This window comes from Nannobrachium achirus (genome assembly GCF_963921795.1).
Source record: "Nannobrachium achirus genome assembly, chromosome: 14".
Taxonomy (NCBI): Eukaryota; Metazoa; Chordata; class Actinopteri; order Myctophiformes; family Myctophidae; genus Nannobrachium; species Nannobrachium achirus.
Genome location: NC_137821.1, coordinates 40,931,215 through 40,945,355, shown reverse-complemented (window position 1 = coordinate 40,945,355; position 14,141 = coordinate 40,931,215). Strand labels below are relative to the sequence as shown.

The 14,141-nt window shown below is 43.9% G+C and overlaps 1 protein-coding gene across 1 annotated transcript in view; it reads right to left on the bottom strand.

The window, feature by feature from the left end:
* The window catches only part of intu (inturned planar cell polarity protein), a 43,624-nt gene that overhangs the window by 14,673 nt on the left and 14,810 nt on the right, over positions 1-14,141 (bottom strand). Inside the window, exons 5-9 of the mRNA XM_080741828.1 lie at positions 13,591-13,815; positions 6,418-6,536; positions 5,896-5,985; positions 4,371-4,448; positions 2,595-2,778 (exon numbers count right to left, since the gene is read on the bottom strand). Coding sequence (XP_080597954.1) covers positions 2,595-2,778; positions 4,371-4,448; positions 5,896-5,985; positions 6,418-6,536; positions 13,591-13,815 — 696 coding nt within the window. The remainder of the gene's footprint in view (positions 1-2,594; positions 2,779-4,370; positions 4,449-5,895; positions 5,986-6,417; positions 6,537-13,590; positions 13,816-14,141) is intronic.

Genomic DNA, 14,141 nt, shown 5'->3' with positions numbered 1-14,141 from the left:
ATGTCATGTGGGAGTTCAGACTGATGCAGACCAAGCTGAGTGACTGCTAGCTTGCATAACATCTTCAGGCTAGGATTTAAGTCTAGGGTGTACAGGTCACCAGGAATGGAGTTATTGTATCCTTTGAATCCTCCATGGATGATAATACAATCTCCCACCATGCAACAGCACATACCATACATCGTGCACGGGTCTTTCCCCTTGGGCTCAACCTTCTTCCAGGAAAAGGTATCTGGACTGAATTTCCACAGATCATTGAAGAACTGGTTCCTGTTATTGCCACCGAATATGTACAGCTCTCCATTGTAGGCAAAGGCTGAATGACAACCACGTTCTTCTGGGAGAAGGTGTCCAGAAGCGATGCTCAGCCAGCAGTTGGTCTCTGTGTCAAACACTCTGATGCTGTTGTAGTAGCAGCTCTCATAGCCCCCAAATACAAACATCTTTGTTCCAATGATGGTGGCAGAGTGACCAGATAAAAGTGGTGGTGTAGTAGTGCCTCTGGTGTTAATTAAAGACCAGACCATTATGGTGGTTTCCAACTTGTGGAGAAGGCCATGCATCTGGTTGTATCCTCCATACACATACATGGCCTTCTCCAGGACACAGGCTGAGTGGAATTGCCTTGCTTCTGGAATAGTCCCAGAAACAGTGGGTTTGAACCAGCTGTGGGTGTCGACATCAAAGGCATAAAGCACATTGCATAAAGGATACGCTCCTCCTCCCCAGATGTAGACAGTTTCTTCTACCAGCACAGCTGTGTGGCCATAGCCCCCAGAGGGAACCTCAATGGGACCTTGTCCTCTTCCATTTGTCACTGGGGGCAACTTCCTCCAACGCAAAGACAACGTGTTGAAGATGTTGACTTCAATCTGATCACTGTTGTAGTTGTTGGACATTCCAAATGAGTACAGCTTGTGTCCGACTACCACAGCAGCATGGTAGCCATTCTTAGGTCGTCCTTTCAAATGTATCGTCCAGCGAGACATTTCACACGCCAGCACCACCGTGAAACAGAGCAACTAATTTACAGGATAAGCTGTTAAACGACTTACGATTATTTAGTTGAAAAAAGTTGTTGAATGAAACTTTGTTAATTGGAAAATTACTTTTAAAGGACATGGTTGTGATGACAATGTTGTGATATCATAACAAGTTTGTGATGACAATGTTGTGATGTCATTGTGTGATGACGTAATTATGTAGAATATGGAATTTCGATCCATCCAGCCTAGTATAGAGCCCTGGTGGATCCCAGTCAACTAAGGAAGAGGGTTTAAGCGGCTAAAATGTCATGATTACATCCACACACAATTTGAATATTATGCAGCGTTGAAGTGACTTAACACCTCAGGTAGATTATGTCTCCTAATGGTGCAGCGGACCCCCATCTGAAAATGTTTAGTTCCAGGGACCCCCAAGAGCAAAAAAATCTAGTTAAAATGTTCACTTTAGAAATAATTCTAATAAAAAAAATCTAACCATCGGTTCGAAGTGGAGCGTTGAATTCGAGCAGCTATACCCTGTGTGTGTGTGTGTGTGTGTGTGTGTGTGTGTGTGTGTGTGTGTGTGTGTGTGTGTGTGTGTGTGGGTGTGTGTGGGTGTGTTCGCGCGTGCGCGCTAGTCTGTCTAGGCTGCGCAACAGTACCCTTCTCAATCTGTTCCTGTTTCCTGTGTAATAGTTAACTAAATAATTATATCCAAAAATGCCTAGATCTGCTGGAGTTGCAGTCATGAAACTGCAGGCACCTCTAGCATAGGAACTCTGCAGGATGGCTGTGACAAATGAGGTGTCATTCTACACATTACACACTAGAGGGCAACACACACACACACACACACACACACACACACACACACACACACACACACACACACACACACACACACACACACACACACACACACACACACACACACACACACACACACACACACACACACACACACAGGGGTAGCAGTGGCTCAGGGGTAGAGTTGCCGTCTTAGAACACAGAGGGTTCCCGAAGGGTTCCCATTTCGATCCCGGGCTCCCCCAGAGTTAGTGTCGAAGAGTCCTTGAGCAAGGCTCTGAACCCCTAGTTGCTGCTGATGAGCAGGTTGGTGCCTTGCATTGGTTTCCTCTGCCATTAATGTATGAATATGTGTGTGTGAATGGGTTAATGTAATGCACAATCTACGTCAGGGACATGCCTTCATCATACAAGGCCGTCGCACAAAAGTAGTGAAAACAGCAGATCTACAAGCACTCAACGCCTCGCACTGTGTGCTTGTAGATCGGCTGTTTTCACTAGTTTAAATCATTTTTAAAATGATAAATACAAAACAAACGGTTTTGGACATACAAGATTTCCACCCGACAATGACGAAATATAACTCATGTAATTGGCCCACTGGCTTGTCACTTTGTCATGATCTGAAATGGCAAATCTTTAGCAGCAGCAGCGCTATGGAGAGAGATCTCTCTCCGTAGCGCACAATGAGGGCCTCTACAACTCTTTTTCCCGGGCTGAATCAGGAGCCCAGCACGTCCCTGATCTACATATAGCGCCTTGGATAAAGGTGCTATATAAATGCACCATTTACACACACACCTTGATCTCAGGAGGCAGGGTGAGCCAGCGGACCGCAGGCAGGCCGTCGAGGAAGAGCGCCCCGGAGACGTCGGGGGGCGGGACAGAGGAGCTGTCCGTCAAGCGGGAGGGCTGGATGAGCTGCTGGAAGAACAGGCAGAAGAAATGGTCCAGTCTGGGAGAGCTGTCCACCTGGCGGAATGCACTGCACCACAACAACAAGGGGTTAAAGGCCTGGGCCGGGGACACACGTACATTAAAACCCATTCAGAACGGGTACACATTGTTGGGTATCATTATTTTATGCTTTAAAGTTATACCATGTAACTTTTTTTATAAAACAAATCTTAAAATTGTCCTAACTGTTAAATCGCTAAAGTTTTAGAACACCCACTCCGTTATTTTCAGCTTCTAAAGCCTTCTCTTTATATGTTTTCTGTGATCCTCCGGTTTTCGCGGAAAAATTACGTCATCATACACTACCGGCCAATCACAGCGAGGGTTATACACTGCCGGCCAATCACAGCGCATCTTGCTGACTTCTCAGGAAGTAGCTTGCCTCAACAAAACAACAGCATATACTCGGGTGAAGGAGTCCGTTTCTCCGGAATGCCTGAACGCACAGGAACCAGGGACCCCTCTAAAGATAGATCTCGGCGAGGTGGAGGCAGACGCGGGGGTGTGATCTCAAAATATTTAGTTCCAGGGACCACCCAGAAGCTAAATTTGAGTTACAAACGTTCGCTTTGATAATACATATATTCAAAGAATTGCACAAATTTTCACAACTTTTTCAAAAATAGCAGATCTACAAGCTCGCAGACGAGTGCCGCGCTGTGAGCTTGTATATCTACAATTTTTCACTGGTTAAAGCATTCAATAATTCTAGGCCTTATTAGTTTGACTCGATTCCACAGATAAATATTGTGAAAATAGGTGACCTACAAGCTCTATGTCAAATCAACCAGATTTCTTGTCTTGAGTTTAATTTATATGAATTTATTAGTGAATAAAAATGTCCTGTTGACTTTAAAGCAAAATCAGATGTTACGCCTTCCCAATCTGTGATTTGTGAAACAGTGTGAAGTGATGATCCTAAACAATTAGGACAATAGAATTATGTGTACGAGGTCTTATCATTCTAAACCAATTTTCTTATAAGAAAATGTGTCTAGAAATGAAATATCCCAAGATCATCAGGGTTTTATGGAAGATGTAGAAGGAAGGAACCGGAGCAAATAGAAGAATTCTATGGCAGATGCTTCTGAACAAAAAAATACAATTTAAAACAATAGAACAGAACAGAAGTTTGACATAATCTAATACTTTTTAAACGTATAATAAAAATGAATGAAATCTGTCTGACAACCTCAATCCATGCAGTCAGATAGGTTTGTCACGATTATGAAATAAGTCGATGGGAGATAGAGAGGGAGAGGGAGAGGGAGAGGGAGAGGGAGAGGGAGAGAGAGAGAGAGGGAGAGGGAGAGGGAGAGGGAGAGGGACAGACGGAGAGACGGAGAGACGGAGAGACGGAGAGAGGGAGAGAGAGATAGGGCGGGGGTTTCGTCAGACAATGCGTGCTCTGTTTTAAGCCAGGTGGGAAGTCTCCGCTGCTCAGATTTATGACAACCTGCACTATTTATACTGCAGTATATCTTCACGTTAAGCAGAGAAAATGACAGCCGGCGGTCGGACCGGAGCCTCCATGATTTGTGCCCCTGACCCAACCCCAGTTAAAAGGAGCAGGGCTGTAAGGAAAAGGCTACGACCGCACTAACCGACCCACCAACCAACCTGTCCAAAGAGCCATGCATCACTTTGAGGGTCCGGACCACACCTCCTACCACCGTCTGGAGGTACAGCAACGGGACCCTGGAGCAGGGGGGCAACAAAAGGGATAAAAAATAAAAAAAAACACAGGATACATTAGTACTGCTATCCCTACTGCAAAATACTTGGAACTGACAACTGAACTCTGGGATTTTACAGGAGGGGAAGAAAACATTCAAACTTTGAGAGATATGTATTAATTGTGTATTATATAATTCTGAGCTGTAATTGAATGTATTAATGTGAATACCGTGAATCTTAAGTTAACTATCCCGTTCGTTCGTTTTTTCCATCCTCGCCTGTTCTACCCTACCTCTATCATCTCTCTAATTTCACACACTTCTTTACGCTGGTAAACCTGCCATGTGACAAGAACTTTCTACAGTATACTTTCTTCATCTATGAGGGACGCAGGGGGGCAGTTGATGATGAACTTGTTGGCTAATGTTCCCCCCAGAATAGGGATGCTGGGGTTCTAGTGGTTAAGCCCTATTAAATATGTAGGCTTTATTGTAAGACTAGAAAGAAATCTCAATTTACAAATGTTGACCAAAATCTCTTCCTCACCGATGATGACGTGCCCAAAATATGGACACCAGGTTGAAAGTGGTTCTATTTTTGCAGTTGAAATTAAATGCACAAACGCCTGCAATGCCCTGCGCTTCCCTATGAAACCTTCTGGCTCCTGAGCCTCATGTGACTAATCTGTTTAGTGTGTGTGTATTCTGTAACTGCTCCCCTCTGCTTCAAAGCAGGCCTGTTCATATCCAAATCTTCTAGGCCGCGCATCCAGTCCACATGACATCCACACACAGCACACCGTTTAAACCAGGAGTGTCAAACTTAAAAAGATAAAGCTCTTAAAGGAGTAGTTCACCCCCAAAATGACTTTTTTTCTATTGATTACTCATGCCATGGAGAGTAGAGTTCAATAATATTTTTGGGTTTTAGTCACATTCCTAAGACAAAAATTTGATTCGAGTAAATTTACCCCCATTGATTCCGGATGGTGACCCGTTTCGAAACGGGTCACCATCCGGAATGAATGGGGGTAAATTTATTGTTATCACATTTTTGTCTTAGGAATGTGACAAAAAACAAAAAATATTATTGAACTCTACCCTCCATGGCGTGACTAATCAATTAAAAAAAAGTCATTTTGGGGGTGAACTACTCCTTTAAGACTCTAAACTTATGTATCTTGCTCAGGAAGTCATCCAATGCAGACTGGGCGAGATGAGTAAATGATGCATTTACGGTATATAGCACCTTTATCCATGGCGCTTCACATGCGTGCGTGCGTGCGTGCGTGTGCAATGTTTTATGGAAGAGAGTCTGGGATTTCAGGAAGAGTTTTCATTTCTGGGGTTTGCCCCAAACCACGTGCCCCAAGCTTACAGAAACCACATGCCCCAAGCATACAACCCTGATTGGCCAACCCTTGAAGCTGTTTGAGGAAATAGAATCTCAATGGATGTGCATGCTCTACCTCTCAGCAGGCAGGCCGATGACCAGCAGGTTGCTGCCTTCCTTCCAGTAGCCCACATGCACCAGGTACTTCCCCAGCAGCAGGGATGAACTGATGGAGGGGAGAGAGAGAGGGAGAGATGGAGGGATTCAGGGACGTGAAGGAGTCGGGATGGAGGAATGGCAGTGAAGGACAACAGGAGGGAGAGAGGAAGAGGAGGAGAGAGAGGGAGGTTAAGCATGGAAAGGGGGAGACAGACAATAGGCTGCATAAGATTGAGTGTTGAAAACTATAAGACGAGATACAGTCGCGAGACATGTGAAGGGTTCAAGGTTCAAGGTTGTACTTTATTGTTACGTCTTTTGTACAGGTACACAGGTACGTTTTTTTGTTCGGCTTCCTTTCAGACAATGCAGTGGTATATATAAAATAACAGCAGAACAACAAAAACACAACACGTCTAAAGATAAAATAAGTAAGTAATAAGTAATAATGGCTTAGGAAATAAAGAGAGTGCAAAAGGCAAAGAGTGTTAATGTTTACCTGGCGATGCGTCCGCCTGTGACATTCTCCAGCATGTCACACAGAGTGAGGAAGATCCCCCGAACTCCCTTCAACTGGCTGGACGCCTCAGACAACGGGTACTGGTACAAGATCTCCTGCTACAGACACACACACACAGGCACACAGTAAAGATTCCATTGGTCAAATAAGTCATTACTATACCTATATATCGTCGTTGTCGGGTGGAAACCTTGTATGTCCAAAACTGTTTCGTTTTGTATTTATCACTTTAAAAAATGAACTAAACTAGTGAAAACAGCCGATCTACAAGCACACAACGCCTCGCACCGTGAGGCGTTGTGTGCTTGTAGATCTGCTGTTTTCACTACTTTTGTGCGACGGCCTTGTCTGATGAAGCAGGGCTTTACTTTGCGAGGAAAAAAAAACATACACATTTGAAACTTGGAGATAGGAGGTTTCTGCCCGACATTGACGATATACTTGAATAATTATCCCATTTGGCTGCTAAAAATAGCAGGTATACAAGCTCATATGATCTTGTAAAGCTGCTGTTTTTGAAAGAAAATCTTTGAATCTACGTATTTTTTTGTAGAATCAGCCTCAGGTCTTAATGGGTTACAGTATATCTGTGAACTGAGAGCCTGCATTTCTCCCCGAAACAATATTGTGGTTTGCTGTCGACTCCGCTCTGAAACTGGTTCTCTTTTTGGACATAAAATGGATGTATTCATTAGTCGATTATTAGCCTAGTATTCAGTGAAATGGGGAAAGGGAAAATGCACGCGAACACACATACACATTTGAACTTCTGTTTTCCATCATTAATGTTTGGACTTTTCAATGATCTCCGGTATGAGACTTGCAGAGTCTCCATTGAGTACTCTGTCAGTCATCAAATTATTGGCTCAGGACTGTGGCAAAAACAAAAACCTCTCCATGAATTCAAGGCTTCATGGGGTGTGTAATTGATAGAAAATAAATCATTTTCTGTGTGAACTACTCCTTACATTACATATTACATATTATGAATACAACTTTCATGCCAATGCATCACGATGAATTGAACAGAACCAAACTGAAGAGAGCTCAGAGGAGGTTCTGTTAGCATTCCCTTGCTGTTTGGTTGGGGGGGTGAAAACCTTGAATGGTGGAAGGCCTTGGCGACAGCCTTGGCAACCAGAACAAAGAGGTGAAGGACCGCCCTGTGGAAGATATTCACCCCAGGGTCAACAACATCCACAGACACACCGGCCGCATAAGAACAACATATCATTGCTGTCGGGCAGAAACCTCTCCATATATTAACTTTTTGTGGGGTTTTTTCCCACCCGTAAATTAGTTCCCTACTTGATAATACATAATACATCACACAAAAGTATCAAAAGTAGCAGATCTACATGCTCGAAGAGCTTGTAGATCTTCTACTTTTGCTGTTTTTGAATTTGAATCCTGAAAAGTAACAGTATACTGTAGCGTAGAACATATGTGTATGAGGTTTCCATCTGACGGGGACGATATAAAATTCAAATTGAACACTGGGGAGAGTCTTGTTCCAAAAATGAGACAACCACCACTTCAATAAAAGTATATACTTTATATTCATATATACTCTATGTGTAGACATGCCACACACTTTAACCACTATTCACTCTGGCATCCCTATTTTGGCCATACCATTATATGAAAAGATTTTGCCATTTTTCTTTTTTTAATAAGAGTTAACACCTTCTAAGCCTGGCCGTACTCCCTCGGACTTCCTACTGGGTCCCATCAGCCACGCCGTCTATTCCCGGACTTTTGATATAAATTATAATAAAAAAAAAAAAAACATCGGAAATTCTTCTCTGTGTCTTTTTGGAGCGATCTGAAAGGGTTAATATGCTCTGACAGTCATTTTCTGGTGCTGGGTGTGATACTCCTAATATCCAGCAGGCCACGCCGTTGACTCACATTCTGGATGGATGGCTGGCCAGGAGGAGCCTCATCCTCTCCCCAGTGTTGAAACTCAGCAAGAAGCTCAAACAAGATGGCTGGTCTTTGTCTCTGTTCGTGGATCGCGGTTTCAATCACGTTCGGGCGCCGCTTCTCTATCGCTCCTTTCCCTGCTTCGCCGCACGTAAACGAATGGAATTGATCTCCCCTCCGCCTCGCCAAAGTAAGATCGCCGACCTCTGCAGGATGAATATGTACGCTGTGTCGAGCACTCCAGTACGTGTTGTTATCATGTGGGCTTTGTTTTTTTAAAACATGTTTGTAAATAAATGGCTTATTTCTTCGGCGCTACCTCTGTTCAGAGGGTTCTGCCGCGGCTTGCAACGTGTTAATATTGTTGGTGGCAAAGGCAAAGTAGCCTAAAGTTTTTGCTGGGCAAAGGATAAACAGCACAGTGAAGAATGGTAAATGGTGCATTTATATAGCGCTTTTATCCAAGGCGGTTTACATAGATTGTGCATTACATTCACCCATTCACGCACACATTCATACACCGGTGGCGGAGGAAACCATGCAAGGCACCAACCTACTCACCGGGAGCAACTAGGGGTTCAGAGTCTTGCCCAAGGACTCTTCGACATTAACTCAGGGGGAGCCCGGATTCGAACTGGGAACCCTTCGTAATCTAATAACGGTTTCTCTACCCCTGAGTGATGACATGAGTGGGTGTTAAAGTATGTCAGTATCAAACCCACAACCTTTTTCTGTACAGTAATGCTCAAATAAATAGCAGACTCACTGTGGTGCCATGAGTGATTATTGAAACACTGACACATTATTATAGCATACTGTGCAACAATGCAATAATACTGTTCAGTCAGATACAGTAACTGGATGGATAGATTGAACCAATATTCTATTATAGAATGTAAATGCAAGTGTGAATATAATTATATTCACATTTTTATCCTTGCTCAGCACCATCAGACAGCCATTATTAACCATTAAGAGCAGAGAGACAGAGGGCGCGTTCGAAAATGCCCACACGGTGCGCACTCACATATTACGGTAGTTTGTATTGGCCATTGGGAGCAAACAGGCACCAGAGGTAGCTACGACTAAAACGAATGTTACACAGTATGAGCAATAACTGGGCAATAACGTTTGTCCGGTTCCTTTTCTGACTTCAATTCTGATAAATGTCTGGTAGTTAGAACACCAACACCTCCAGGTAAACACGTTGTTTTGGGAAGCTCACAACTATGACATGGATGTAATAGCAGTAATGGTTCTTCCCTTTTTGTGTGCATGTTGACTTTACACAGACAAAAGGTGAAAAGAAACTCAAGATTGCAAAGACGAACAGCACAAAGTCAGGGAGCTAAAAGCGTTTGAAAAAGCAAATAAAACACAGCACAGCGTTTCCCTCCCTCTGGTTTCTGCTACCCTGCAATCAAAGGACGCATGAAATCAAAGTGAGAGTTTCGCGGGCACTGTCATTTACAGCAACCGACCGCTGGCTGATGTGGCTTCGGTCAGCCCGTACACTGAAATACAGAAAGAAAAAGTAAAAAAAAAAAAGGAAGAGAAAAAGTCCTCCTGCCATTCGGCTTCTGCCAAAAAAGAACCATGAACCGGTGCAGCTGAACCATAAAGAAAACATCAAGCGGCCATTAGGTCTCCTCGGGGAATATGTGATCACACGGTACTGGAGGTCTCGTGGCAGAAATTAGAGTGTAGCCCTGCCCGCAGAGCGCGAGCAACAGCGCCCGGCAGGGGCGTCACACCAAATTCTGGGCCCTGGGTACAAGGATTCACTGCGGGCCCCCCAAGAATGTTAACTATTGAAAAATAGCAGATATACAAGCTCACAGCGCGGCACCGAGTGCCGCGCTGCGAGCTTGTATATCTGCTATTTTTGAAAAATCGTGAAAATGTGTGCAAGAAACCTATGTCAAGGACCCCCAAGATGATATGTATTTGGCCACGGACCCCGATCTCAAAATATTCAGTTCCAGGGACCCCCAGAAGCAGAATTTGAGTTATAAATGTTCGCTTAAAAGATTTTCACACATTTTCACAACTTTTCAAAAATAGCAGATCTACAAGCTCGCAGCGCGGCACTCGGTGCCGCGCTGTGAGCTTGTATATCTGCTATTTTTCAATAGATAAAGTTACTAGGGCCCCTACACCTTGGGCCCCGGTAACTCAGTCCCACTTTCCTACCCCTTGTGACGCCCCTGGCGCCCGGGATTAGCACTTGAGAACAAGGCCGACCGACCGACCTCCGACAGGATTCTGACCCAGACGGTCATACGTCAGTAACCCACTCTTATAATTAGGGATTCAGGTTTCACGTCAACTTGAATTAAACCCTGTAAGACCTGAAAAATGCCTTAAAAACCCTAGTGGTTTTCTGAAAAAACGTATGTCTCTATATCAGTGGTGCTCGACCTTTTCATGTCAAGGACCCCCTAGAATTATGTGTTTGACCGCGGACTCCCCATCTGAAAAATATTTTTGTTTCAGGGACCAAGAGAAAGGAAGATTTGCATTACAAATGTTCGCTTTAAAAATATATACATTCAAAGATTTGCACACATTTTCACAATTTGTCTTGTAGATCTGCTATTTTTTAATAGTCAAAACATAAAATAATGGTTAAAGTGGTTAAAATCTAGAGCAGGGTTCCCCAATAGGGGCCATTTGCAGCCCACGGGGGGGTTCTATCTGGCCCCCACCAACCCAAATAAAAATAAATAAATAAAATAAACTTTCTTTTCAAAAAAGTATTTTTGGAGGACTAGTGAAAGTTACAGTTATGGTCAGTGCGATATAAAACGTAAGCTTACCATAATAATCACAGTAATTCTTAATCATTTTCAATCATATTCAAGGGCTTTTGGAGAGAAATGAGACAGACTCCAGTCCAGAAGGCAATTATGTCTCTGCACTGTCAACTGGCTGCTGTTATACGGATGCTTAGGACTACTTTTCAAGCAGACGGGTTAATTGGGTTTTAACTTATTTTGTTTCAAATTTAAGGAGTGCATTTCTCCTTGTGTGACACTCAACACAGGATTTAAGAATCCCAGGGCTAAATTACTAGTGCCACAACCAATAATAATTATAATAATGTTGGTTTAAGAGCTTGTAGATATCTTGTATATCTGTCGCTGGAGTAGCGGGAACGCCGCTGTTGCCTCCCTCAGTGTTGTGGCCCTCGGTTTAGTACCCTAGACATAATTCGGCCCTTGGGGAAAACTAATTGAGGGACCCTGATCTAGAGTGAAACGGATGTGTTGCAGTTCTAAATGGATTAAACCCCTAAATGTGAATTCAAGTATACAGTATACTCTCTCCACTTGCCAAACAACTTATGCCTTTTGCCAAGGAAAGGAGTTAAACCTTGAAGTAATCCTTTCTCCTCCCTCGGTTTCACATTCACCAGCTCTGCGGGACGGCTACTTTATAGCGGACGGATCCATTTAAAGGGAGGAAATTCGTCATTGTGTTAATGGATTTTATGCTTTCACAACGCCTTGAAGTATTGCTCTTTGGGCTAAAGAGCTCACATGTTGATTCTCCTCGGGGAGGAATGAAGTTTTCACAGATACGAACCCAGGGAGCATTTATGGACAGGAGCTATGCGGCCCGGCATAAGAGCTCCTCTCGCTCCCTGTCGTTTTTCTCTCCTTTTGGTTCTGTTTTCTGTTAGTCGTATACCCACAGGGCCCACTGGATGTCGTCCAGAGCGGTAGTTCTCCAAAGCGTACCAGAAAACTGAGAGTGAGCCAACCCTTTTTCACTGCAGCACTCGAGTTGAAGTCATTTTCTTACACTCAATTATCAAAACACACTTAGTAACAACTGACTGTTGAGTCGTTGCGCTGGGGAGCAATGAATGAAGCAGACCCCAACCGTTTCAGAAAGAGGCCCTGACTTGATGCAAAGAATAAATAGAAATCAATATTTAGATTAGCCAACGTCTTTTGAATTGGGCTCAAGGCGAGGGAACTTGCTTTTGACTGCAAAGTCAGGATTAAGTTACCGTACCATATGACCAATGGAAAAAACTAAAGATGGAAAAATGTGGACTGTGCCTGTGGATGTGTGACTAGATTAGAACACATTCTGATTCTTAAGTTAGAGGAGAGGAGAGAAGAAGTGTAAAGTCTAACTCACCGAACATTTCGGAGATACTATGGACAGAGCTTTTTATGAATATACGGTAGTTCTGAAAGGCATAAGTATGAGTTTATGTACATATTTTTGGTTTTATATGTTAAATAAATGGACTGACATATCCAAAGAGATACAAGCACTCTGGACATTGAATAAATCATGCATGCGTCTCAACCCAGTTGCCCGTCATAGTAGGCTATCGGTAAAGGCTCACCTGCACATACACACGCGATCATCTTGGTATCTGACAACATGGTGAAATATGGTATATATGTGTGCATACATGTATGTGCAAGTCTATGTGTAATTAAGTCGGGGAGCTGAAAGCTCTTCGGAGCTGGCCGGGTGTATGGAGAACCGGAAAGATTGGAGACTCCGATGGAAGCTCGTCTGAGGACGACGAGAAGTCACCTAATTCCGTCTTCTGGTTGTGTTGCATAGTGCAGTTCAGGGGGGTCCCCAAATTATTTTGGGGGGTCCCCAGATGATTAACTCAATGTGCAACATTGTTTTCTCACTCAACAGTAAACAAACCAACATAATTTTTAAGTGTATAGAGGGTATCTGCACATTTTCTAAAGGGACAATTTAAGGACTTTTGTCAAATATTAGGCAGAAATTGTGAAAATAGCAGATCATCTTTAGCACCCTTTAGTGCTTGTCAGGGTGAGGGGTCCCCAGTTAAAATATAATTTATTAACCTGAAAAAGGTTGAGAACCACAGATATAAAAAGCTAGATACCTCCTCCGCCGCTGCAGTTCATTAGCGCGACTGGTCAAACACCTCTGGCGGAAGTGCATAACTGTGGAACTGCGGAAGGCACTCTGCCCCCTCCAATGGGAAAGAGGGAGTCCTGCCAGTCCTGCATCTGATTGGACTACCGAGCTTCCCATTCTGTGACGCACAAGGAAGCGTCCTTCAGAATTCCCAAGAGCCCCGCCTCAGAATTCTGGAGGCTTGCGTAGAGTTATTGGGAGGCTTGCCAGGAGTCTTGGACCAGCACCCCCCAGCCGGAAGAGGCGTCTACCTTTCTATGTCTGTGTTGAGAACCACTGGTATAGTGAAAAACCAACCTCTTCCTGTGGCGACTCCGAGTCCAGTTTGAGTGACAGGTACATGGCGATGTGTGGGACGTGACCGATGGACATCTGCAGCTCGGCGGTGTCCTCGCCCCACAGCAGGCGCACCAGCTGGCTGACGGGCGGCGAGCCCCGCGGCCTGCGGCCGGCCGACGGGGATTCTCCGTCGCCCCCGACCCCCTCCCCCACGGGCCCCACCGTCTCCAAGGTCAGCTTCACCTGGGATGGAAGAGGAAGGGAGGAGGGAGGGAGGGCAAGGACTGGAGGTTAGTGGAATTTATTTTCACGCAATATTTATTTACTCATTTGTTGTTGGTGTCTATGTCCTCTGAAACAACGTTTATAGTGAGAACTTACTATAACTTATTCCTTAACCTATTTATATTATCTTATATTCAATACTTTAACTATTGAAAAATAGCAGATATACAAGCTCACTGGTGCCGCGCGGCGAGCTTGTAGATCTGCTATTTTTGAAAAATCTTGATTTATTTTTTGGCAAATCTTTGAGTTTGAATATATTTTTAAAAGCGAATATTTGTAAC